The sequence below is a fragment of the Ctenopharyngodon idella genome, chromosome 6 (genome assembly GCF_019924925.1).
Source record: "Ctenopharyngodon idella isolate HZGC_01 chromosome 6, HZGC01, whole genome shotgun sequence".
Taxonomy (NCBI): Eukaryota; Metazoa; Chordata; class Actinopteri; order Cypriniformes; family Xenocyprididae; genus Ctenopharyngodon; species Ctenopharyngodon idella.
This window is the reverse complement of record NC_067225.1, coordinates 18,658,841-18,683,781: the sequence shown is the minus strand read 5'-3', so window position 1 is coordinate 18,683,781 and position 24,941 is coordinate 18,658,841. Positions and strand designations below refer to the sequence as shown.

At 35.7% G+C, this 24,941-nt stretch overlaps 2 protein-coding genes across 4 annotated transcripts in view; one reads left to right on the top strand and one right to left on the bottom strand.

Moving 5' to 3' along the window:
• Nucleotides 1-91: 91 nt before the first annotated feature.
• On the bottom strand, nt 92-7,951 carry actl6a (actin-like 6A). The gene is made up of 14 exons (XM_051897566.1): nt 7,762-7,951; nt 7,331-7,407; nt 7,067-7,241; nt 6,528-6,628; nt 6,320-6,417; nt 6,068-6,162; nt 5,632-5,738; nt 5,420-5,509; nt 5,266-5,327; nt 4,186-4,300; nt 4,024-4,104; nt 3,834-3,929; nt 3,390-3,476; nt 92-635 (listed from the first exon to the last, which is right to left on the bottom strand). Exons 1-14 carry the CDS (start codon nt 7,784-7,786, stop codon nt 555-557), a joined length of 1,290 nt encoding a protein of 429 aa, XP_051753526.1. The 5' UTR covers nt 7,787-7,951; the 3' UTR covers nt 92-554.
• Nucleotides 7,952-11,445: 3,494 nt separating this feature from the next.
• Nucleotides 11,446-24,941, top strand: part of tmem131 (transmembrane protein 131) — a 36,035-nt gene continuing 22,539 nt past the window's right edge. For all 3 annotated transcript variants that reach the window (XM_051897954.1, XM_051897953.1, XM_051897952.1), the window contains exons 1-3: nt 11,446-11,613; nt 19,922-19,983; nt 23,517-23,557. In XM_051897954.1, coding sequence (XP_051753914.1) covers nt 11,493-11,613; nt 19,922-19,983; nt 23,517-23,557 — 224 coding nt within the window. In that variant the 5' untranslated portion in view covers nt 11,446-11,492. The remainder of the gene's footprint in view (nt 11,614-19,921; nt 19,984-23,516; nt 23,558-24,941) is intronic.

Below are 24,941 nucleotides of genomic sequence, written 5' to 3'. Positions count from 1 at the left end.
GTTAAAATGTACTAAATATTAGAACAAAAGTACACAATCACTGTACTGACAGTCTTACCCATTCAAACAAGATTAGATCAATTTAGACCAGTTTAACAAAAACAAGTTTATTCCCCAAAGAACTGATCAATTGTTAAAAGCATAATAAACATTTGGTTTCCTGTGGCGCATTTTCTAGGAAGTGGCAGAGTGATGTAAATTAACAAAATGAAAAAAAAAAAAAAAAAAAAACTTTCAAATGTCTCAAGCACTGATACAATTAAGGGGTCATAATTCCCATGTACCAAAACACATATCTTTGTCACTGTTATTTAAAATTAATCAGGTGGTCAGAAAAGTTTGTTGCCAAACTGGATATGAAAATATTGTGTGGAGGAGTAGAAAAGAGTGCAACCACATTAAACTGTTTAAAATATGGTTTGTTTGCACTAAAAATAACAGCAAGTGTCCTTGTTAGTTCCTGAGTCCACTAAAAAGGCTTTTTCTACTGGGTGGTATATCTTTTATTTTTCTTACATCTCCTTCAGAAGGCAACCAGGTGTTGAAGGAACTGGTTAAGGACACTTCCTGTCAACACACTGTTTCCCACCTTCCTCATACTCCTGTTTTGAAATCCACATTTGCTGGAAAGTTCCCTAAAGGTAAAAAGAAAAAAGTCATATATATATTGACAATAATATGTGTGTGTGTGTGTGTATAATATATATATATATATATATATATATATATATATATATATATATATATATATATATATATATATATTTTTTTTTTTAATACTACACATGATAATATAATCCAGCACCAGTAACTGGTGTAAACGCTGGTCGACGTCACAAAACGGAAAAAAAAAAAAATGACAACAATGCTGTGTGTGTAGTACATGTACTGTTGCACAAAATCATGTCAGAGGAGATGACAGTCGAAGGTGAGACAATATTTTTAAACTTTTTTTTTTTTTTTTTTTTTTTTTTTTTTTAACTGGAAAAATGTACATTGAGCAGATCTTCCAAGAAATTGTTTAGGATCTGGGTTTCCTTCCCTGCATATATGGAAACTTTTACTCCCCTGCTTATTTGAAAGAAAAAAAAAAAAAAAAAAATTATACACACACACACACACACACACACACTTGAGCTCAAAAGTTCACATACCCCTTGCAGAATCTGCAAAAAGTGTTATTTTTTTCATTTAGTACTGTCCTTAATAAACTATTTCACATAAGTTGTTTACATAAAGTCCACAAGACAAAAAATAGCAGAAGTTTACATACCCTTGATTCTTAATACTGTGTGTCATTACCTGGATGATCCACAACTGTTTTTTTGTTGTGTGATGGTTGTTCATGAGTCTCTTGTTTGTTCTGAGCAGTTAAACTGAGCTCTGTTCTTCAGAAAAAATCCTTCAGGTCCTGCAGATTCTTCAGTTTTCCAGCATCTTCTGCATATTTGAACCCTTTTCAGCAGTGACTATATGATTTTGAGATCCATCTTTTCACACTGAGGACTGAGGGGCTGAGACAAAACTATTACAAAAGCTGCAAACATTCACTGATGCTCCAGAAGGAAACACGATGCATTAAGAGTCAGGGGTTGAAAACTTTTGAACAAAAAGTTGATGTGCAAGTTTTTTTGTTTTTTTTGTTTAAAGAACATATTTTTTCATTTAGTTCTGCCCTTTGGAAGCTACAAAAGATACTTACATGTTTCCCAGAAGACAAAAAAGTACAATTTATTCTGTTCATCCAATTCAAAAAGTTTAGATCCCCGACTCTTAATGCATCGTGTTTCCTTCTGGAGCATCAGTGAATGTTTGAACCTTGTTTAATACTTGTGTTTGAGTCCCTCAGTTGTCCTCAGTGTGAAAAGATGGATCTCAGAGTCATACAGTCACTGCTGAAAAGGGTTCAAATATGCAAAAGATGCTGGAAAACCAAAGAATCTGCAGAACCTGGAGGATTTTTCTGAAGAACAGAGCTCAGTTTAACTGCTCAGAACAAACAAGGGACTCATGAACATCCATCACAAAACAAAAAAACAGTCGTGGATTATCTAGGTAACCACACAGTATTGAGAATCAAGGGTATGTAAACTTTTAAACAGGGTCATTTTTATAAATTCAGCAATTTTTGTCTTGTGGACTTTATGTAAACAACTGTTATGTGAATAGTTTATTCAGGACAGTACTAAATAAAAAATAACATGCAATTTTCATGATCCTTATTTTGTTAAAATGATTCACATTTTTCTAGATTCTGCAAGGGGTATGTAAACTTTTAAGCTCAACTGTGTATTATATATATATATTATATATATTAAATTATTATATATATATAAAAAAAAAAAAAACATCCATTATCATGATTTGTGTGTAAGACAGGGGGATGGTTAGATAATGTTAGACAAACCCAGTTTTCCTTACAAATCAAGTTTATGTAGATAAATAGAGCAAAAAAGAGTTCTTAAACACATTGTTTACACTGCAGAACTCTATCGCCTAGCTGACAGTTATCAAGATAATTTTCAAAGTTTTTACAAAATATATTGAAACAACTATAATATCCATTGGTCTCCTCGTCACTTTAATTTCACCAACAAATCTCATCTTGAAGTATGACCAAGCATCAAGTTAAATTTATTTGAATAGTGCTTCACAATACATATAATTTACATGCAGCTTTACAGAAAGTCATAATGTTATGTCTATAATGCCTTAGTGCTTTAACAAGTTTTTAGGGCTGGGCGATATAATGATTAGTCATTAGTGCTGTCAAAAGTACCGATTTCGGTACCAAGGCGGTACTGAAATTTTAAAAATGTGACGATACCAGCATTTCCTTCTAACATTGAGCACCATTGAGGGGATCCTGAAACTCCTCTGATTGGCCATTGTTTTCAGATGCTCAACAGATATGTCTGTGATTGACTACAATGATCAACGCTTCAAAAACATGTTGTAAATAGACATCTTTGATGCTCTTCAAGCACTCACACAGATACACACGGAAACATTTGAAAGCAGGCATCTATCATCTCTAATATAATCAGCTGATAGACGCCTGCTTTCAAACGCTCCCGCTTTCAAACATCCTGCCAATCACAGACATATCTGTTGAGAGCGTGAACACAATGGCCACAATGTACGCTTTTGTACAGTTATAGTTACAAACTCTGCCTCTGCCTCCCTACCTTGATATTTTGAGTGTGATTTATTAGTCAAAAGAGAGAAAATATAGCAACAGTTGAAGAATTTGAGAGTTGTTGTTTTTTTCCCTTCAAAATCTATCTACTTGCATAACACAATAACATGATTAAGAAGAATTATTTTGGGCCACAACACTCATGTAGTTAAAATCTGATATAGTGACAGCTCTAGAGAACACTACTCACCAGGGATGCGAGAATGGAGCCCCCAATCCAGGCGCTAAATCTGCGCTCAACAGTTGTGTTATTGGCTATCAATTTCAAACGCATACTCTGCAGAGAGGATAAAACAATTCATGTTATCATAAAAAAGCACTGAAAACACAACTGACATTCCAATAGACCTTAGTCAAGTTAGACACCATATTGAATTTAACACAGATGAAACCGAAGTTGTGAGGGATAGATTTACAGTCTTTACAAAAGCAAACACTTTATAAAGGTCCTAAGTTTTTGTATGTTCGCAGAAAGACATTTCGTCAGCTGATCAATTGGTATGTTGTTAAACAACAGTGCAATGCATTGAACACACTATTCTATCCCTCACCGCCTCGTGTTATTTATTCCTAACAAAAATTACAAAAATACACTGACTAAGATCTATAAAGCAAAATACAAAGTGCCACTTACTGGTGGAGTCTTCTGTGAGAGTTCTCTGTTAAGTCTGTCTGTAAAGCCTTGGATGAGAGTGTTTCCTCCTGTAACTACCACACTGCCATACAGACCCTGTCAAAAACAAGGGCAGCATAACGTCACTTGCATTGGCAGCACAGACACAGGTCATGTAAATGTACGTAAAGCAATGTGTTTGAAATCTTACTGGTCGAATGTCTATGTCACACATGCCAACGCTTGTGGTCACAACATGGCCGACTCCCAGCATGGTGTTCCCTGATAGACCCTGTGAAAATTAAGAATAATAAAATTTAATACTAGCAGTTTTAGAATGAAACTTGGACAGTGTAAAGAGGACATTGCTTGCCTTAGCATTTGAAGGATCAAACAGACCCTCAGGGATCTTAAGTCTTTCCGCTCCAAAATCACAGTTGTACCCATTAGGCAGTTCATAGTGGACAGTGGGCATCTGGGCAGCTACTCTGTACAGTGCAGATTTTAACAATGTGATTTTTTTTTTTCATTAAGATTATAAGCAGTTTAACTTATCCAAAAGCTCAAAATCAAAAAAGTGAATTATGACACAAACTGAGATGGTCCTCACTGCAGAACACAAGATCCAGGGGGCGGGGTTGAATCTAGATCCAACTGCTCCCACTTTACATATCCCTAAACCTACCCGTCTCCACCCCCTGGATCTAGATCCAACTCCTCCCACTTTACATATCCCTAAACCTACCCATCTCTGCCCCCTGGATCTAAACCTACCCATCTCCGCTCCCTGGATCTAAACCTACTTATCTCCGCCCCCTGGATCTTGTGTGTTCTGCAGTAAGGGGCTACTGTATAAAATTGTAAACATTATATACACTACCGTTAAAAAAAAAATTGTGTCTGTATGATTTTATGTTTTTGAAAGTAGTCCCTTATGCTCACCAAGGCTGCATTTATTTTATCAAAAATTCAGTAAAAACAGTAATATTGTGAAATATTACAATCTAAAATAACTGGTTTTCCATTTAAATATATTTTAAAATGTTAAAATTTATTCCTGTGATGGTAAAGCTAATTTTCTGCATAATTACTCCAGTCTTCAGTGTCAAATGATCCTTCAGAAACCATTCTAATATGCTGATATGCTGATTATTTTATTATGTTATTATACATGTTGAAAAGAGTTGTACTGCTTAATATTTTGTGTAAAATGTGATGCAGTTCTTTCAGGATTCTTTGATGAGTAAAAAGTTAAAAATAATAGCATTTATTTGAAATAATGTTTTTGGTCACATTATAAATGACTTTACTGTAGTTTTTAATCAATTCAAATGTAATTATTTAATATGTCCTTGCTGAATAGAATATTAATTTCTTTACAAATAAAAAAAAAAAATAATCTCACTGACCCCAAAATTTTGAGTGGTAGTGTATGAAAAATAATTGAACTTACTGTTCATCATAGGGTGAATCTGACACCTGTAGTACAGAGGCCTGAAAATCCTGTATGACAGTCTGAAATAACAGGTAGCAACATTTAATACATCTAAAAAATGTGCTCCAGTATATTAAGCAAATTTCACTATGATTCAGTTCTGATCGCTTACATTACACATATAGTTGTGCCATGAACGGGTAACTTGAGGTAGTTTCTCTTTCTTCTTCCAACTGGCGGGGGCTCCTTCACGAACTGAATCCTTTAATGAAAAATACAATTAATTTTACCTACTCCCCACCACCTCAAAAATATCATGAGAATTGCAACCTCCAAACAGAGATGATAAAATGACTGAAAAGAATAAACTTCAGCAGGCCTCACCTTTGATGCAATCATATACGGAGGTACTATTTCAACACTTAACTCTTGAAACAGCTCTCTACATTGCATGCTCATGAAGTCACCAGCAAGAGGAGACTTTACAATGCCTGGAAGATCATAAAACACACATTATAGAAATGTTAACAACTGAAAAACAAACATAAATACATTTTGAATTACTTTGTGGCTTAAAAAAAAAAAAAAAAAAAAGCATCAAAAAATGAATGCCATTAATATATCGTATGACGGTATACAATTTAACCTTAATACACATTACATACAAATATTCAGTTTAATATTTGATAGAAATTCAAAATAAATAAATTCCTATTGTAAAAACATTAATGAAATGTGTGAATTAAACTGTGGAATAGTAACATTAAAAACAGGACACTCCAGTAAAATATGCTTGAAAAGTATAAGTGATTCAAATTACCTTGTTGTAGAACATAACCATCATGCACTGGAATAGCTGTTGTGTGTGTTGCTCCACTATCTAACACTAAACCCGTGGATCGTCCATTGGCAAACCTGGAACGCTGAGTAAAGGATTCATGTTCCTGATTGCCTTTTAAGATGGATACCCTGCCAAAATTTGAAATTCCTACTGTGCAAGCAATTCTAAACACATGACATTGTCTTCTACAGAGATCTGGATCTTCAGCTAGACAATTAAAATAAAGGATACGCAGACAGGACAGCAGATTTACACAAGAAGAAAGCTGGAATGTTGTAATGCTCAAACATTAGCTCAGTCAGCTTCTCTCTCTTCGCTCGTGTGTTCCACTGCAAGATGAAGAAAATAAGATCACAGGGAGTTGAGTGAAGCATCCTAGCAGATGGTACATGTACAATGTGATCTGCAGATAAGATTTATGCCAAAAAAATCAACATACCGAGGCCTCTGACATCAGGACTGGGTGCAGACTGGGCTCTGATTTGAAGTGCATTTTGTAGGTGTGATCTAAAATGGCTTGGAAACTGTCCCAGTCCTCAACTTCAGAGGAAAACAGAAAAATCAGTTACTGTATACATACATACACATACATATAGAGGCTATTTGCACTAAGTGTAAATAGTTGTTATATACTATTTGTTAATAGATGTTGTTGGTACTATTTGCACCTCAGTGTATTGTGGTACATTAAACAGCATGCAATAACATATCTCAGTGTATATGTAGATTTAGTAAAATCATAAAATGATGCGTCCTTATTAGTACATTACTTGTCACTGTCCCTAAAGTCCTACCCGATAAACACTTTATTCCAATTATTAAATTCCCGTTAGGCACTTTATTTTCACTTTTCGTATATTTCGAAATATACTTAATTTTTATTTCAAATAAACACCTCTCAGAGCTTATATGTTATGGGAAAAGGGAGAAGAAGAAGTTCAGAAAAAAGCAGATTCAAACTCGTTTGCGTCAACTTACTCATCCCATTTTTGAGAGGTGACATGACCTCCATGTTTTCTCTAGGGACCCTGAGCTGGTTAGTGTCGATGTAGTAGGTGGTGCCGCTCTGCTTTCCCTTCTCTCCATCTGTCTCCATTGGTGTACTGCCATCCTCCCGGTCCAGAGTCACACCGATCACAGTAGGAAAATCAGCCTAAAAACCAAAAAACAATTACATTTTTGCTCAGAACATATGTTTTTCAGCTTTACCACTAATATATGGATTCATTTTACTGTTCACACCTTGGGACAATCCTCTCCTGCATATCCAGCTCTCACGGAGTACGAGCCCATGTCAAAGACAAGAGCTCCAACTTCATCTGTATAGGGAGAAAAATGTCCGAAGAGAAACAGATGAGAATACATCTAAGAGGAAAACACGTTCATTATTCATTAAATAAAATGACAATACTGCAGTCAAAAAAATATACAAGCGAGTCCGTTATAATACATAACTCGTCCTGCAAATTTTATTTTTATTAACTACGCATTCATTTAGCAATATTCAGCTGTATTCTGCATTCTATTAAGCATAAAAAAACTGAAATGTGGGCTCCGGTTTCATTTTCACAAAATAAGAGTAGAAATAATCATATCATGCTAGTTTGATGGCTAGCGAGCTCATAAACGTGGCGCATTCATTCATTTGATTCTCCCTCCAAAATCGCACTTACCTCCGCCATACACTCCGCCACTCATTTTTACGTCTGATAAATACTGATAGAAGTTAACTGCTTGATTTCTTATTTTAAAAGCGGGGATTTAAAATAAGAACCGTACGATTCGTATTTTCACTGTATCACAACAAAGGAAACGAATCAGACATCTTTGTCTTGGGGAGGATTATGGTGGTTTGCGCTTGAGGTACTTTTAGCAGCGCCATCAATCGGCTAGGAGGATGAAATGAAACTTAATGCAGACTTGCTGGAATTACTTCATAGGTGTAACTACTGAGGAATTATATTTGAATTTACGAACATAGTGTAAAACAAAACAATTAAAAGTCAAAGTATCTAACAAGTCTTTAAATGTAAAATGTAATGAAGTAACAATAAAGTAACCTTTGAAGCAACTTATTTATTCAAATTTTTCTCAGTGTCAGGTTCCCAAAGGGGGTTTCGCAGTGATGCCATAGAAGAACCATTTTGAGTTTTCCAAAGAACCTTTCAGTGAACAGTTCTTAAATTTTTCTTAGAGTGAAGAACATTTTAATCATCTAAAGAACCTTTTCCACTTTAAAGATCTTTTTCTGCAATGGAAAGGTTAAAGGTTCTTCATGGAACTATTGATGTCAACCTTTATTTTTAAGAGTAATTGTTAAACTTTTTATTAGGCACCGGCTATAGCTGATTATACCCTGTTTAGAGTTAAACCCTGTTTACAATAAATTTCATCCAACTTCAGCAATGTCTATAATTAAAATGTTTTGGTGAGGGGTCTCTTAGAAGAATGATGATGACGGACCAATTGTGTCCAAATACAGTTTAAACTCAAACTCAATGTCATTGGCTATAAAACTTCAGCCTGGAGCATAATTTGACTGGCAGTAAAGTTCACAAAAAGGGAAAAGATTTAAGTTATGATGACTATGAAGAAAAACACACTTTGTACTTTAAAGATCTAAATGAAACTTTAGAATAAAAGGTATCATTTTTACCTTGAATTACAATTATTCACTTTCAATAGTACTCATTTAAAGTTCAAAACAATCCAAAATAATAAGAAGAGTATGCTATTCCTCAAGAATTTTACAACACTGTTCGAGTTAATTTTTATTTATTTATTTATTTATTTCATTTATTTATTCTCTTGCATTTAGTCAGTTGTATTAGTCAGCTCATTGAAATAAACATCCTGGATGCTGCTGTTAAAAATAAATCAAAACATCACAACGAAACAACAAATGGTACAACATGTAGTACAATACTACTTTCATATACATAAAGTATACTTATAAAGTATCACATATAGTTCATATTTACTTTTTATAAGTATTTATATGAAATATTAGGCATAACAAATTTTTTTAACCAATATGCATTACACCTTCCATTTCATTTATGTCAACATGTTAAGATAAACTCATTTATTCAAAATGTAATACACTGCTGACATTTTTTTCTTTTGAAATGCAATTGACTAATCATTCAGCAGTCGGCACCATAAAAACAGACTGAACAAATGGAAAAAGCTTATTGTTCCTTCATTGTTGTAATTCTTAGAAACACTCCCATTCACCATATCATTATTGTTCATCTCCTATTCCTGCCCTAAGATGTAGACATATGTTGACTGACTAGTATATCTAGAATCCTCACGGTTGAAGTATAATGAATAAATAATAAGCTTCTCTCACCCTTCACACTGTTGTGCTATTGTGCCATCTCACAACAATCCACCGGTTTTGTTATTTTGTGTATTTGTACTTCAGACAGTGACTCATAGAATTTTGAGGAAAAAACGGACACAAAGTTACTAATTTCCACATTGTAAAAAGTTACCAATGAAAATGCATTTTTAGAACAGCCATTTCTGTTAGCATTAGTCAAAGAGACTTTTATGTTTTTCAAGCTGTCTGCAGATTCAGACTCTCATCTTTGGATGGCAGTTCTCAGCTAAAAACTCACCTTTTTTCTCCATTCCATGCTTTTGATGAGCTGTTATTATTTAAATGATTTGTTCGTTATTCAATTCAAACAAACAAACAAACAAACAAACAGATAAAAAATTAAACATTTGCTGTATCAGGTGTGGTTATAATTACACCACATTAGAGACTATAAAGGCATAAAATGTTTACAGTTACTCACAAGGTGCAGCAGTTATAATGAACAGATTAAATGGGGGGTAATTATTTCTATTACTCACATGAGCTCAAAGGAATTCTACTTGTTTGCGAATTTATTTTTGTTTTTCCATGCAATGGATTCAATGGAGAGATGCAATGGAGACATAAAAGCACTATATTGAAGAACTACATTCAGCAATCATATTTCTCATTTGCACAAACACTCATGCTTCATTGTATCACATGATCTTTCACTGTACCATGACAACATTAAACATCACTCTAATGGCTGAATGCCTTAAACAGTATTTGGATAAGTTGAGCAGAACAAATAGGCGGAGGCAGTTTTTTGAGTCACCGTCTGAAGAGATATGCTACATACATCTTTGCTTTTTACAGCCCTTATGGGCCCATAATGAACTGAGGTGTGTCCTCAATCACGTGGACAGCTGTTATCAGTCTGTCTATGGAGTAAATGTCTTAAGCCTACATTAATATTTAAACAGGAAAAATATAAAGATCTCAGTGGCTCACATTCTTCTTTCATAGATAATGCAAACACACTAGCTACATGAAAACTTAGTCACCTTCAGTATATGTGTGCGTGCAAAAAGGAAGCGTTGTGGACGAGGACGTACTTGTCAACAAGGATGAAAACATTTTAACACATCAGTTTCAGATTTTAGATAGGAAACAAGTAGTATTTAACATATAAAGAAATGTAATTAAATCAAGTTTTTCAAATGCCCAGATTTCACACATATGCTACACACAAGCAAACTTGCAGTCTTCTGTCCTTACAGCTGCCATTATTTTATGAAGAGTGGTTTTGTAATTTGAATGCAATTTATCACAACATTAATGTATCGACATTTAGGCAAAGAATGTGAATAAGTTCACCTGGTTTGTGTAAGCTTGTTTGCATGTGTTATATGCTTTCACTGTGCATGGGGACTGATTTGCATGAAGATCGGGAAGGCTGTGTATATAGTCATACAAAAGATAAAAGACTATTCATGACTGTGATCACTTCACATCTATTGGTATACCAAAGTCCATTTAAGGACTAAAAAATGAAATATTACCTAAATGGAAGGCGCTATAACTTGCATAAACAATAAACAAATGCTGATATTTACTTATCAATCTTTATGCATGTCATTAAATATTTTAGTAAGAGTCATACCATTACACTACTGTGCTGTTGACTCAGACTTAGTTGTTATTGTTTTGTGCTTTTATGTTTATTCTTTGTTTGCCTGAAAACTATAAAGTAAACATATTATTGTTGGTAACATGCAGTTTTTATGTGAGTATAATATTAATAATTATATCATTTACATTATTTAAATTAAATTATTATTAGTAACTGCCAATTGCATGACAGAGCTGGTCATGTGATGTCAACATGATTGCTCTAATGGGGATGACTCGAACAATATACATAGATGTCATGCTCATTTCATTAGAAAGAAGGTTTATTGAGTGCACTGACATAGTGACAATGTTGTGTAGTTCCACCTCACATCCGCTGGGTGCCTGTCTTGAGTGAACTCGTGAGCGCTGTTTATATGAGCGCGCACACGACGCGCGCACGGCTAGAGAAACAGCAGCAGGATGGCGAGCAAGGACACAACACAGAGTTCCCCACATCCAACACGAACAAAATCATCATGTGTTGGACTTCTGCGCCTTTTATTTATTGCATTTATTCACGTGGCACAGGCGAACAAACAAGGTAACCCCCTGAAACGCGCCGTGTTTTTTTTTTCAGCTGTTTTTCGCCAGAGTGTATGGGTTGTATATATACACCGCGGTTTCACTGCAAGCTAATGACTGTTAGCTTCGAGCCTTAGCGCGTCAGAGAACAAAATTAGAATGTAATGTCTTATCCACAATATTGAATTCACAGTTCTGGGTTAGATGACATGCTACTGCTCTTACTGTTTTTATTTTCTTGACGTAAAGCTGCTGGATAATAGTGTTCAGAGACATTAGTTTAGTTTGAGTATTAAAGCTAACAGGCTTAGTCATATTACATTAGCTACCCCACTAAACCTGTCTGAAGTTTCTCTCACTCTTAAAAACAAAATAAAACAATGACTAATGTGTTACAAAACTCAAACCTATCCAGCGTAGGTTTTCACCTTCATAATAACACGTTTAATGAATATGTGCATTGGTGACTAGTGGTGGTTCACCACTGTTTTAGCTAATAAATGCGGGTTTGGTACTGAACGGCTAAGTTTTACGCTGTAAACAACGTTAATGATATTTCAGACCTTAAAACATCTTGTTACAGCAGTGTTGTGTGGGTAAATTAGCGGAAGGTTCAAGGTTATATGTAAAGTGTTAATGTGAGAGTTTTGTTTCTGAGGCCCAGTCTGTCAGTGACATGTCAACTAACTCAGAAAGGGAGGAGGAGGAGGAGGTGACTGCATACTGCAAGTTCATGCAAGTTTTTACTATATTTCTTCTTGTTGCTCGAGCACAGTTAAATACTGTAGTTTTGTATGTTACTGGTTGTGAAGTACTGGTGTGCAGTAATTTGTTGTTAAGCAATGTGTCATATAAAAATTGAGTTGTTTGATTGCGTTTGAGGGTTCCAGCACTGAATACAATTAGAGGTTCACAGAAATGACACTGTAAAAAATTCTTATCCAAGTGCAGAACACTTGGCTGTGTTTGCAAATGGAGTAGTGAGGGTTACAGTACACTCTGACACAATCCAGACATCAACCCCTTTGACAGGGCAGATGACCCAGTGCTGCGACTTGCTTTTTTTTATTTTTTATTTTTTTTATTTTTTTTTACTGTTTCTTAGTTTTTTGCTTGTATTGAAAAGACTCTGAATCTCAACAGACAACTTAAGAGATAGTTAGCCAAAAATAGTTTTACATATTACACCAAATAGTTTTGGTGAACATTGACTTCCATTGTATGGAGAAAAAAACAAAATTCTCAAAACATCAAGTCATACAGGGTGACATCAGAATGGGTGCATTTTTGGGTAAACTGTCCCTTTGAAGGACTTGTCAGTAGTCAGTGGTCGACCATTGTGGGCTTTTCATTGTCCAACATAAATGTCTATATAATTTGTGCACAGTATGCAATTAGTACTTATTTTACAGAATACTAACTCATTTTCCCTACTAAGGCAAATCGCTGTTACACATTTTGTCAAAATGAATTTATGACTGAAATTGGTCTCTTGGTCTCTGGTTTGTTCTGTGATACTGGCTTGGCTATGCACAGTGGGAAACTATATCAAATCAGTCTGATCAAAAAACACTTAAGCCATTTCCCTCAATTCCAGTGTTGTCATAGATGCTGCTTTTTTGGGGAAGAATCATCCATTGGCAAGATTGTTGGTGGATTTTGTAACAGACACTGGGAGTAAACACAGGGAGGCAAACATATTGACCGATTAATTGCCCTGGCTGATTGATCACTCTATCACTACTTGTCTTGTAGTTGCATTAGTTAGGGTAGCAAAAAACACCATGCTTTGACTCATGTTTTAGCCCTGTAGATCAGTGAATGTGCATGATCTCTGTCCTTCAAAGACAACATGTTTCTCCTCTCCATAATCCCTGGATTACTCTGCTTCTTTTGCCTGGACACCAGGGCAATCCAAATGTGATTTTAGGGCTCTAATGTGCATTTGCTCCTTGGTGATTAGTTCTTTTGTTGGTTCTGTGGTTGTTGTCAGAAATCATGTGAATAGTAGGTACACATTGTGAGCAAAGAGACATGATAAAATCAAAAATATACAGCTTTTGTGTTGAATGATATATCAAATTCTTAAGAAGTCAGTTACCAGTCCTTGTGAATGTAAGTACAGTGTTTTGTTGTAAATGTGAAACACGTATGGTCTAAGCCAAGTGACAGTAATAAACCTATTTCTCACTTCTTAGTTCTTTCTTTTAAAAGTTTCTAAATAGACCTAATAGCTACAAAGAGACCACACAGAGGCTCGAGCAGATGGGTTAGTGCTCTTTGGGAAGCACGTGTGAGTTAAGTGTTCTCACTCTTCCCTGGAAATGAATGCACCACTATTTCATTTACTGTGCCAACCCAGTTATTGACTGAAGGGACTCACTGAGCACATGGAGTGTTTTTTTTCCTTTAAATTCAAGGAGGAATGTGTTTAACCCCTTGACGGCTTATCTTCACGAGACAAGAATCCAGTTGTCAATGACATCACACTAGGCATGTGTCAGTAAAGCACTGACTGTAAATCTTTGTAGTGATAAGCATGTGTGTTTAGTAGGTGTGTAACAGTTCAAATTACTCATGGTTTGGTTTGTATCACAGTTTTAGGGTCATTGTTTAGGTTAGGTTTGGTATGAAAAAAAGGATCACTGTCAATTACAAATAAAGAAAATAAGAACAAGTAATCAAACTACAAGGAATAGCACATATAAATACAAATGATCAGAGGGATTAGAGGAATACTAAACCAAAATGAGTCTTTAATACATCAAGCACATGCATGAAGCTTGCTGCAAAGCACCAGCAAAAGTAATGCTGCATTCACATGGGGCGTTGCTGTTGACGCTTCACGGAGGGCGTGTCTGAAGCTTGGTGCTGACGTGACCGTCATAGTGACAACAACCAATTGCATTACTTACCTGTGTTGCATGAACGCAATTGGCTAGCGTCTGTGCTAAGGTATGTGCATAAGGCGATCTGATTGGTTGACGCCTGCGTTGGCGCTTAAAGTTTAAAAATTTTCAACTTCTATCGCGAGCATTGCCACTGGCGCTACGCAACGGAACCCACGATTCAGTGCGGCAATGCATGACGTCACCCATTCAAAGTAAATTAAGTGTTAACGCCTATGCCCCGTGTGAATGCAGCGTAATGATTATGAATGTTGAGGGAAAAAAGTGAGGAGACATTTTAATTATTTTTTGATAAACTGGTTTCGGAAAGATGCAGTTCACGATGCTGCAAAGATGAATTTGATGATGCTGACTCGCCATCTCTGCATATAGTGGACGCGCCTTTAGAGAGAAATGCACCTTTCATATGGATTACATAATCAGAGAGTATTTGTTTTTGATTCAAATTGGTTCATTTAAAAGTAGACCCCTACAGTTTCAAATGATGTATTACTCTTATCTGTATCACCAAAAAGTTGTTTCCACTGTTATCAGGAAAAAATGCAAGTGATCACATCAGTGCCTCCATGTCATACAGTAAGCGCGCTATACTTCAGCATCCACACTCCGTACGAACACTTGGATATGTGCCTAATAATAATGCACATTTATCTAGGTTAATGTTGTAGAGTTGTCAAAAGTACCTACTTCGGTACCAATCGGTACTGAAATTTTAAAAATGTGATGCTTTTAGCACTGTTGAGCGGATTCGTAAATACCGCTGATTGGCCATTGTGTTGACGCGCTCATCGGATATGTCTGTGATTGGCTACAAAGATCAACGCATGGCAGCGCTTGCAAGCAAACGGAAGTGTTTGAATTTGAAAGCGTTTTGAAAGCGGGAGCGTTTGAAAGCAGGCGTCTATCAGCGGACTGGTCCACGATGCTCCCGTGTGTATCTCTGTAAGCGCTTGGTGAAAAGCGTCATTGATGACTATTTACAATGTTTTTACAGCTCTGTTAATTGAAGCCAATCACAGACATATGCAATGAGATGTGAAAACAATGGCCAATCAGAGGTGTTTACGAATCCGCTCAACAGCGCTCAAAGCGTCAAATTTTTTTAAATTTCAGTACCGAAAAGGTACCGAAGTCGGTACTTTTGACAACTCTAGCAAGCGGCCAAGTAAAGTTGCTACCACTTGCATGTTTCAAAAGATGAGCCATATTTGAGGTCGAAGGATGATAGTCAAACGTTTGAATTACCTGCTCGACTGTAATTAACACAGACACAGCGGCTTGTCTCCTTTGCTTGCCATGCTGAACTGCAAGACATCGACATGTGAGGAACTGTGATTTCAGCAACAGATTGATTGGACAGCTACTCTCACGTGAAACGCATGCGGAGTGTATCCGTCGACAGAAATATACATTAGTGGAACTCTGTCTATTTTACACAATTTTTTTTTTTTTCTCCAACAAACCATATATACACGGTTTGATTTTTTTTATTTTTTTATTTTTATTTTTTATTATATAACTGAACCATTACATCCCTAGTGTTTTATACATATATATGTGAGTGTATGTATATATGTGTATATAATATATATATATATATATATATATATATATATATATATATATATATATATATATATGTGTGTGTGTGTGTGTGTATATATATATATATATATATATATATATATATATATATATATATATATATATATATAATGCATACATGCATATATTTAAAGCTTAATTTTCAACGTCCAATACTTGAGTGGTTTATCTTGACCTGGTTTACCTTCTTGTGACAAGTGGTTCTGCAATTATAGCTGTTAAAGTAGCAGAATTTGTGTCCAGATGTCAGCACGTGAAAGTTGTGGAAAATCTAAATGTGAAAAATACATCTCCTTCTTTCAAGGTCTTGGCTTTTCTGCTCAACAGATGCCTGAGAGGAGGGAAATGCTTGATGCCTGATCGAGAGATGCTCAATCGCCGTTGCATAATTCTGTTCATGTGTGCAAAAGCACATAGTGTTCTAGCTTTTCAAGGCCTAGATCTCACACAGTGTTAGGGTCTCAGTTGAGCATGAAATGTTTAAACGTTCTGTGATTGATTTGCTCGCTTCAGTTTCTTTCCAGTGCTAGAGTGATTGAGTAATATAGCAGTCAGTGCCTCATGCAATGGCCTGAACTACAGTTGTCCATAGGTTCATCTGTGTTTGGCTAAAAGGAATCCATCATAGGTGTATGTACATGAGCAAGAATTAGTTTTCGGAGTAGCATGTTGTGTTTTGCAGCAGCTTGCTCCCTCCCACTGTCTCTCTACAAAGCCAATAGCGAAGGGTCTGACACACATTCCTCACACTACAACATCCATGATTGTCTTTTGGTGTTTAAAATGTATGTGTAGAAACCACTTTTGTTGAAAGGAACACAAGCCTTAACTACATTTGTTTGGTATCCCTTTGAATGGTGTGGTATTGTTAACATGTTTGACCAAGCATCAGTTTAAGAACTGAGATTTCCATGGAGTTTCATTTATACAAGCTCTTCATGTATAGCAGGGCTCAACGGGCCAGTGGTTCAAATTTTTACTTGCCCTGCCAAAATTACTTGCACTGGACCCACCATGAAGTATTAAATTAATAAAAATAGTAATAAAAAAGACCTATTTATCGTTTTCATTGTTTTTGACCTATAACCTTAATAAATAAGGTTATGACAGCAAAAACTACAAGCCTGAATTATATACATTTCAGATATTGTAGAAAACTGTCAGTAATAAAATAAGAACAAACAATTAAATTACGAGCAATAGAACAAATAAATGTAACAAAACAAATATACAAATGAAATAAACAGTGCTTTTCATGTTTTTCAGGTAGAGAAATTGAATAATCAGATGTATAATAACACTGCATAGCCTTCGCTGTATAAATTAAATATAAGGGGCTTTCGCACTGCATAGCTCTAGGAACTAGCCACTAGGATAGTTCCCCGGTAACTAATTTCTCCCCAGGGCTATGTACCTGGTTGTATTCGCACTGGGAATAGGAACTAGGAAGCTGCCGACAGTGGCGTCTTTAAGTGTGGCATTTACAATACTTTCAGTATTGCAGAGGAAAAAAGAACACAACACTGCAGACAACAGGTAGGCTAAATGCCGTTATCGCTGTAAATATGTTTACATAGCTTTTTAAAAATGCCGGGTGCCGGTGTTTGACATGCGTTTGACCAATCAACTTACACTCACGTCACTAATAGTTCCTATAGTGCTGGTTTAGACCCTACTCTGAAGTAGGAGCTAATTTAGTTCCCCAAAATGGAGTTCCTAGAACTAAAATCATTCCTAGTTTCTGCAGTGCGAACACTGCAAAATCCAGGTACTTCAGCCAGTAGTTCTAGGAACTATGAAAAGGCTCCTCCGGTGCGAAAGCCCCTATAGGTTAATCCTTATTAAAGTTGCAAAAGTTATTCAGTCAAGAGCAGTGAGTGATTTTTTTTTTTTTTTTTTTTTTTTCTTTCTTTCTTTCTTTCTTTGTCCTTTGTTGTTTAATTAACATTAAAAATAAAGACAGCAGCAGGTTTATTAGGCTGCTGTCACTTTAAGAGCTGCATGCCTGGATCCAATTACACATGCTTTATTTCTCAGCTGTTTATGTTCACTTAAGACATAACAGATTATGAGGATACTCGCCAATATGGGCATTTTAACATAAGTTTGTGTGAGTATATCAATATATCAGAGAGGCAGCTTGAATTGAGTTATCTTTCGCATTTTGTTTTTGCTTGTTCAGCAGCAGCTTGCTCATTTTGTTGCACTTGAATATTTAATTTGTAGCGATGCAGCACTAACCCGATCGGGCAAATGACCGTTTCGTCAACTGTCCCGAGCCTCGTTTCTGCTGGCCCAGGGCCACTGGGCAGTCCTTAGTGTTGAGCCCTATGAGTTATAATATAGATGCCGTTTAGCTCAGACTTTGAATGTGTTAGGAAAGTTTTAAAACTCTTTACAGGAGGCTTTGTACATCTAAATGAATCCTCTTGTCTCTGTGGTGTTTTAAGAAAAGTTATTATGAGTAAATGTGGTAAGAGGTCTCTGTGTAAAGATGCTTTTAAACATCGAACTGCCAGACTGGCAGACTCACACACACTATGGAATTTTGTTGTGAATCTGATCTATTTAAAATCCCCTTGCCATGACAGTATCTTAGCACAAATTTGACACACACAAATAAAAACACACAGCTAAGCGCAGCAATACATTGTCAATATTGAATTATTCATAAATTAGACAAATTTATTTAATTGTTGTTTAAATGTTGTTTCATTTAAAAAAAAAAAAAAATCTCTTTTTGGAGTAGGGCTGTTACATTATCATATTTTTGCATGTATATTGATATATTGAGACACCCCTATTTTAGTATTATTTATTAAATGATGCAGCCCACAGTTATCAGTTGATTTTGTTCTTGCCAAAATCTAAAATGATGGGAATTGATCCAGTTGACACTTGACTCAAGATTTAATTAATGTTTGTTGATGAAATGGACTCCACACCTCTCTAAGTTAATTGTATGATGTAACATGATGTAGTGTGGAAAGTGATGCATTTTGTGTACCCCTGAAAGCGTATACGAGGGATGTTTTGAGCTTCATGAGCGTGACCAGCCTCTATCACTATAAACTTCACTAGAGTTACAGACCTGCAGACTAATAATAGCACTGCAAGTAGACTGACATGAAGCCGAACATGAGAACTCGGCAGCTCTGGAGGACTTTCCTTTTGCCATCTGTTAATCTGTAAATAATCTGCTCCTGCTCAAAGAACTTCTGATGTTATGTTTTAGTATAATCACATGAAGAATTTCATTAGCTGACAGTATGGATGTTAAGTCATGGTTTTACAGTTGGCTTAACTTTATTCAGTGTCCAGTTTTTTGTATTTACTGTCATCAGTGGTTGTTTTCCTATTTGAAGGAAATTGATGATATAATGATAAAGTGATGAAGATACTCACTTCAAACATCTGAAAGCAGATTGAGGTAAACTTCATGTTGACCACATACATTTCTGACATTTCAATTTTTGTTTTGCTTGCTTTTTTGCTGTTTCCTGGCCTCAAAAACTGTTTTCAGGAAGCTGTGGCAACTATAGCTTCTCTTACAAAGTAGCACACGAGACAGTGAAACTATATGGTTCTCCACACTCCTTAATCAAGAGCTCACTTGAGACATATGCAGACAGCGAATGATCGCAAAATGACTGTAATGATTCCCTGTCTCTTCAGTCCTTTGTGTTGCCTGATGGGTAATTGTGTCCAAATCTGATACACCCCTAGAGAGCCACTTGCACACACTACATCAACCTGCATGGCATTGTTTGCTGATATTCAAACCTCATGGGAATTTGCTCTGTCTGTCTACAGCTTTCATACAGTCAGACAACATCCTGGAGGTACTACACTTTGGGGAAGGAGGCCTCTTGCAGGTAAGTTTTTTTTGTGACTGCGATAGCTGATAGCATGAAGCTTGCATTGCAGTGTAAAGGCCATGTGAAGTTCCTCAAACACCTTTTTTGGGGTTGAACTGTGATTAAATATCACAAACCCTGATGTTGTGAATAAATGACAAACAAATTTGGTCATGATTAGTGGATGAGACTGGAGTAAGTTATTTTAAAGGTAGTGAGACAATCCACAGGCGGTTCGAAAAAAAAAAAAAAAAAAAAAAAAAAGGAAGGTGTTAGTCACTTCAATGCAAGTTTTGTTCACAGAGCAACAAAAACAGAAACACAATGTCTGTCAACTGTGAAGTGTTTTTTTCCAAGCTGTTGCAAACAGAGTTAAAGGAATAGTTCACCCAAAAATGAAAATTTACTCACCCTCAAGCCAACCTAGGTGTATATGACTTTCTTCTTTCAGCCAAACACAATTGGAGTTATATTAAATAATACCCTGGCTCTTCCCAGCTTTGTAATGGTTTTGAATAGCGCCCAAGTTTTTGAAGCTCCAGTAAGCGCATCCATCCATCATAAAAGTAATTCATCCAGAAAGAAGGAAGGTCATACACCTTGGATGGCTTGAGGGTGAGTAAATTATGGGATCATTTTCATTCCTTTAAAGAATCAAAGTAACATTGTTTTCCAATTTCAAATTTTTATAGTAATATTACTATTAACAACCTTAATTTTATGTAAGTTATACAGTACTTGAAAAAGTAGAATGTGATGAAATGAAATAAAAACAAACCCAGCACATCTTCCTCTTGATTTGTCTGGATACATAAACATACAAAGCAACTGGTGCAAATCTATTCAAGCTGTTAAACAAACTGAGGACCTTTATGAGACAGTTATATTAATGAATACTTCAAAAGAACTCTCAAATGGTCTTGCTAAATTGTGTGAGCAGTTATTGATTTAACATCAGTTATGAAAGGTGTCATGGATTTTTTTTTTTTCCTTATCTCACCTTCTGTTATGTAAGGGTTATGTGATTTTTTTTTTATATATATATACATATATATATATATTTTAAATTGTATTGTAATAAAGTAAAATATAATAATAATAATAATAATAATATTCTAAGTATAATTATAATAATTGTATCATTTTGTAAGTTACGCAGGTATTTTGGGGGTTGGAGTTTCTTTTCCCCCTCTGAAAAAACAGACTTCTGTAAGAAAGACTTATGCCTGGTTCAGACTACACGATTTTAGCCCGGTTTTACCACGATCTGCTTGACGTAGGGTGTTGTGGGGATTTGTAAACTGCAATGGGCGTCAGGACGCAAGATTCGATCATTTCAGCTCGTGTAGTGTGTAGGGCTGGGTAAAAAATAGCGATTTCACGATTTTAATCGATTCTCATTTTTACAAACCGATATTGATTGTTAAAACCCAAGAATCGATTAGTCTAGTCTGTTTTCAGTTGATGAATGAACAGAACATGTAGCACTCCTCCCATCCAATAAATCGCAATAACCTTTGTGCTTTGTTACTTTTGATATGAAGCAAAGTCTCAGATTTCAAATGACGTCCATCTTATGAGATTCAAAAAATAAATACTGTTTTGCCGCTGTTTAATGTGTTGTGACAGATCGCTGTAGCGCCTCAGTTAAAGAGAAGCGGCAGCACGGAGCGCATGTGAACATCCTCTCCTCCGCTTTAATAGCAGTTACAGCACGAAATAAACATGACTAAACATCTGAAGGTATGTTAAAATATACAGTACAACTTACCGAAATCCGTATCATGTCTCGTGTAATAGCTCAATCAGTGTTTCAACCTCGGAAAGACGTCAATAAAACAGCTTGTAAACAATGTCACGTAATGTCACATTTACCTCAGAAAAATCATATTCAGTGACCATAAACTCGTTAGTCAGCTAGAAAAATGAGCTCTAGAAAGTCAGCTTTCTGAAAAATATAGCTATGCACCATTACATATTCATTGTAATTTTTAATGTTCTTCAATATTTAATGCATGTTTGAATAGATCAGTTATGACAGGCACAATTTTTAAATGTTTATATTTCAAAAAATGAATTGGAGTAGAAATATGATTATGTAATTCTAAACTTTAGTTATTATAAAAAACATTGAGTGTAATTTAAGTGTTTGTATAAGTTAATTATAAATAAGTTAATTTTAACAATATTATAGTAATGTAGTACCAACTGACTCCCATGTGTAAGTTTACAGCATTAGTTGAGATTTTTTTTCCTCTAGAAAATTTGCCATGTATTGTATCTGATATACTACATCCAAAATAATCAATATCGAATCGAATCGAAATCGTAATCGAATCGCAAGCATGTGAATAGAAATCGAATCGAATTGTGAAAATTGTGTCAATACCCAGCCATAGTAGTGTGTCATAGTGGACGACAACCGATGCCGCATCTGTGATGCTGACGTCTCGCTAGAAAGACTAGCATGTTTAATTTTTTTCTGGTCGTTCACGACGAGTTCCGTCGCATGTGTGACACTGGCCAATAGAAGCACAGAGGTGCCTTTCGTGCTTTCAAACATGCTGAAACGAAAGAGTACAAGACAAGACAGCAAAACACGCTGCTAGACATTGTTTATTAACGCTCACGGCACCTTTTGTCAGTCGATAGTCCCGCCTTCTTCGATGACAGCATGCACTTGGTTAAAGATGGCAAGCGATGAATGGTCGGGTAGCAACATGTAGTCTGACATGTTTCTTGTCCACGACACAATAATATTTTAGGAGTCAAAATCATATATAATCTGACACAAATACTCTCGTAACCGACAAAAATATTGTGTAGTCTGAACCCGGCATTACACATCCACATAAAATAATTAGCTGAATTGAATGAATATTGTGAAATACCACTTTTTTGTGATATTCCAGTTGTCAATAATTTAATTTTTACTCAAGGTTGATGAGAGCTTTGCAAAGCTTTAAAGCTTTATCTAATTTTATGTTTGATTGTCTTTTTAAGGCTTTTGTTTTATCTTTTTCTAGTACTGTATGTTTCATTCTTTGCAGTACTAGTCATGGTTTATTAGCCTTAAAAAAGGCGTGGGAGCATAAACAATTTTGTCAAATGGATTTCATTGTGCAATAAAGTGTTCCCTAATAATATAAAATATCTGAGTGGTTTTGAAATGATAGGCTAGCTGTAATAGTCCCTTGAATGGGACTATGAACACTATGATCTTAGTGGTTTTGTGTACATGTGAGTTTGGACTTTTGTGGAAATGTTAAGGTTTTTAAATAGACCAAACCAGACTCCCCATCCGGCTGTTTCCATTTTATTTTAGTCCTACAGAAGTGAACCTCAGTGAGGACATTTCCACAAGTCTAACACACACTGAGTGTACACAAACAGTAGCCCATACATATAGCAAGTTAGACTTTAACACTTTGGTGGGACATGTTTAACCTAGACCATCTGTTTTTTTTAGCCTGCTCTGTCTCTGCTTTAGTTGTCCTGCTTATTGGTACTATTAATTTTAGAGGCTAATTTAGTTTCTTTTCTTCTTACAGACAGAGTCTGATATTGATCTTAGCTCATATCGTCAAAAAAGGTAAGGTTACATACACCCAGAGATTTTCTTCTTGCTTTGTTTTGTACGTGCTTGGCCAGAGCTAGCATGTGGTTTATATTAGACTGTCCAAGAAACATTTGTTTGGTACTTAACGAGACACGTGAACTGAACGTTCCCACTAAACTATGAGATGTTCCTGTGCTCGAGGAAAAAAAACAACTGAGCAAAAAATACAAGCGTCACCATCTGTCATTTCATCAGACTCCCTTCGCATTTCAAATGATTTAATCAGATTCAGATACTCTCTTGGAGGTCACTGACATTCAGTAAATTGTCACACAGCTGAGCGAAGGAAATGAATGAATGAATCAGTGGAAGACTGAACGGCGTGTCTATGCTGTGGCATTTTAAGTACTTCAATGATTTTACTATGTAGATTATAGTTCAGGTAATTATCAGGTAATTCCATCCCCTGTGAAGATCTCTCATATTGAGTTTATGAAGAGTTACACAACACTGTCCTTTAAGTTTATAGGCAGAGGAACTGGTGTTAAAGAGCAACGAGTCAAAGATGGAAAAGTTATCGTTCTCTTAAAAGCCAGAAGAATTTTCATGTTAACATTCCACCTTAAATGTTTTTATTTCAGGTGTGCTTTGAACTAATTCCAGTAGATCAACTTTTTGTGTACTAGGTGGCCTATTCATTTGCTCAACCAATCAAAGCTTTCCAGCTCGAGGGATTCGCCAACCTACTCGGCTGTATATGCTAGCGGTGGCTGGATTTCATTGGCTGATTGTCTATGTTATGACTTGTCATCTCAGCTGAAAGAGGACACACCCTCAGTCGACACCATCAGCATGTCATGTAGAGTTTAGCATGCATGCCAAGTGTATTGCAAGCAAGAAAATGAGGAAGCAAAACAACACTTTTTTTTTTTTTTTTTTTTTTTTTTGTTATTTACAAAAATGCATAGCTTATTGGTCTGGTGCTAATAAACTTTGTGTTTTTCTCTTATGCTTATGGATGGACAGTTTTTCTGTTGTTTTCAACCTAGTATCTGCTTATAGTGGTGTTTTTTATTGCAGCTACTCAGGGTTATTTTTTATTTTTTTTATTTATTTATTTTTACTGCAGTTGGGAAGTGGTTGACACTACTGTGTTAGGGACTTTGTTGCAGCTATTTTTCATTTTGTGGTTTGTGCCACCGGACCAGGCAGCCTAGTTAACGCCTTTTGACACTTTATATTTAAAGAATTTCTCTGATATCATCCCACAGAAACATTGCATGACACATTGACATGTTTTATGTGTGGCAAATTAATCTGCTGGTGGTGTATTTATTTCGCCTTTTAGCTCAATTCTAGTTCATTTTGTCTAAACTGTTTAGCCAGAGATCATTCTGACACTGTTTGAGTCAAGCTT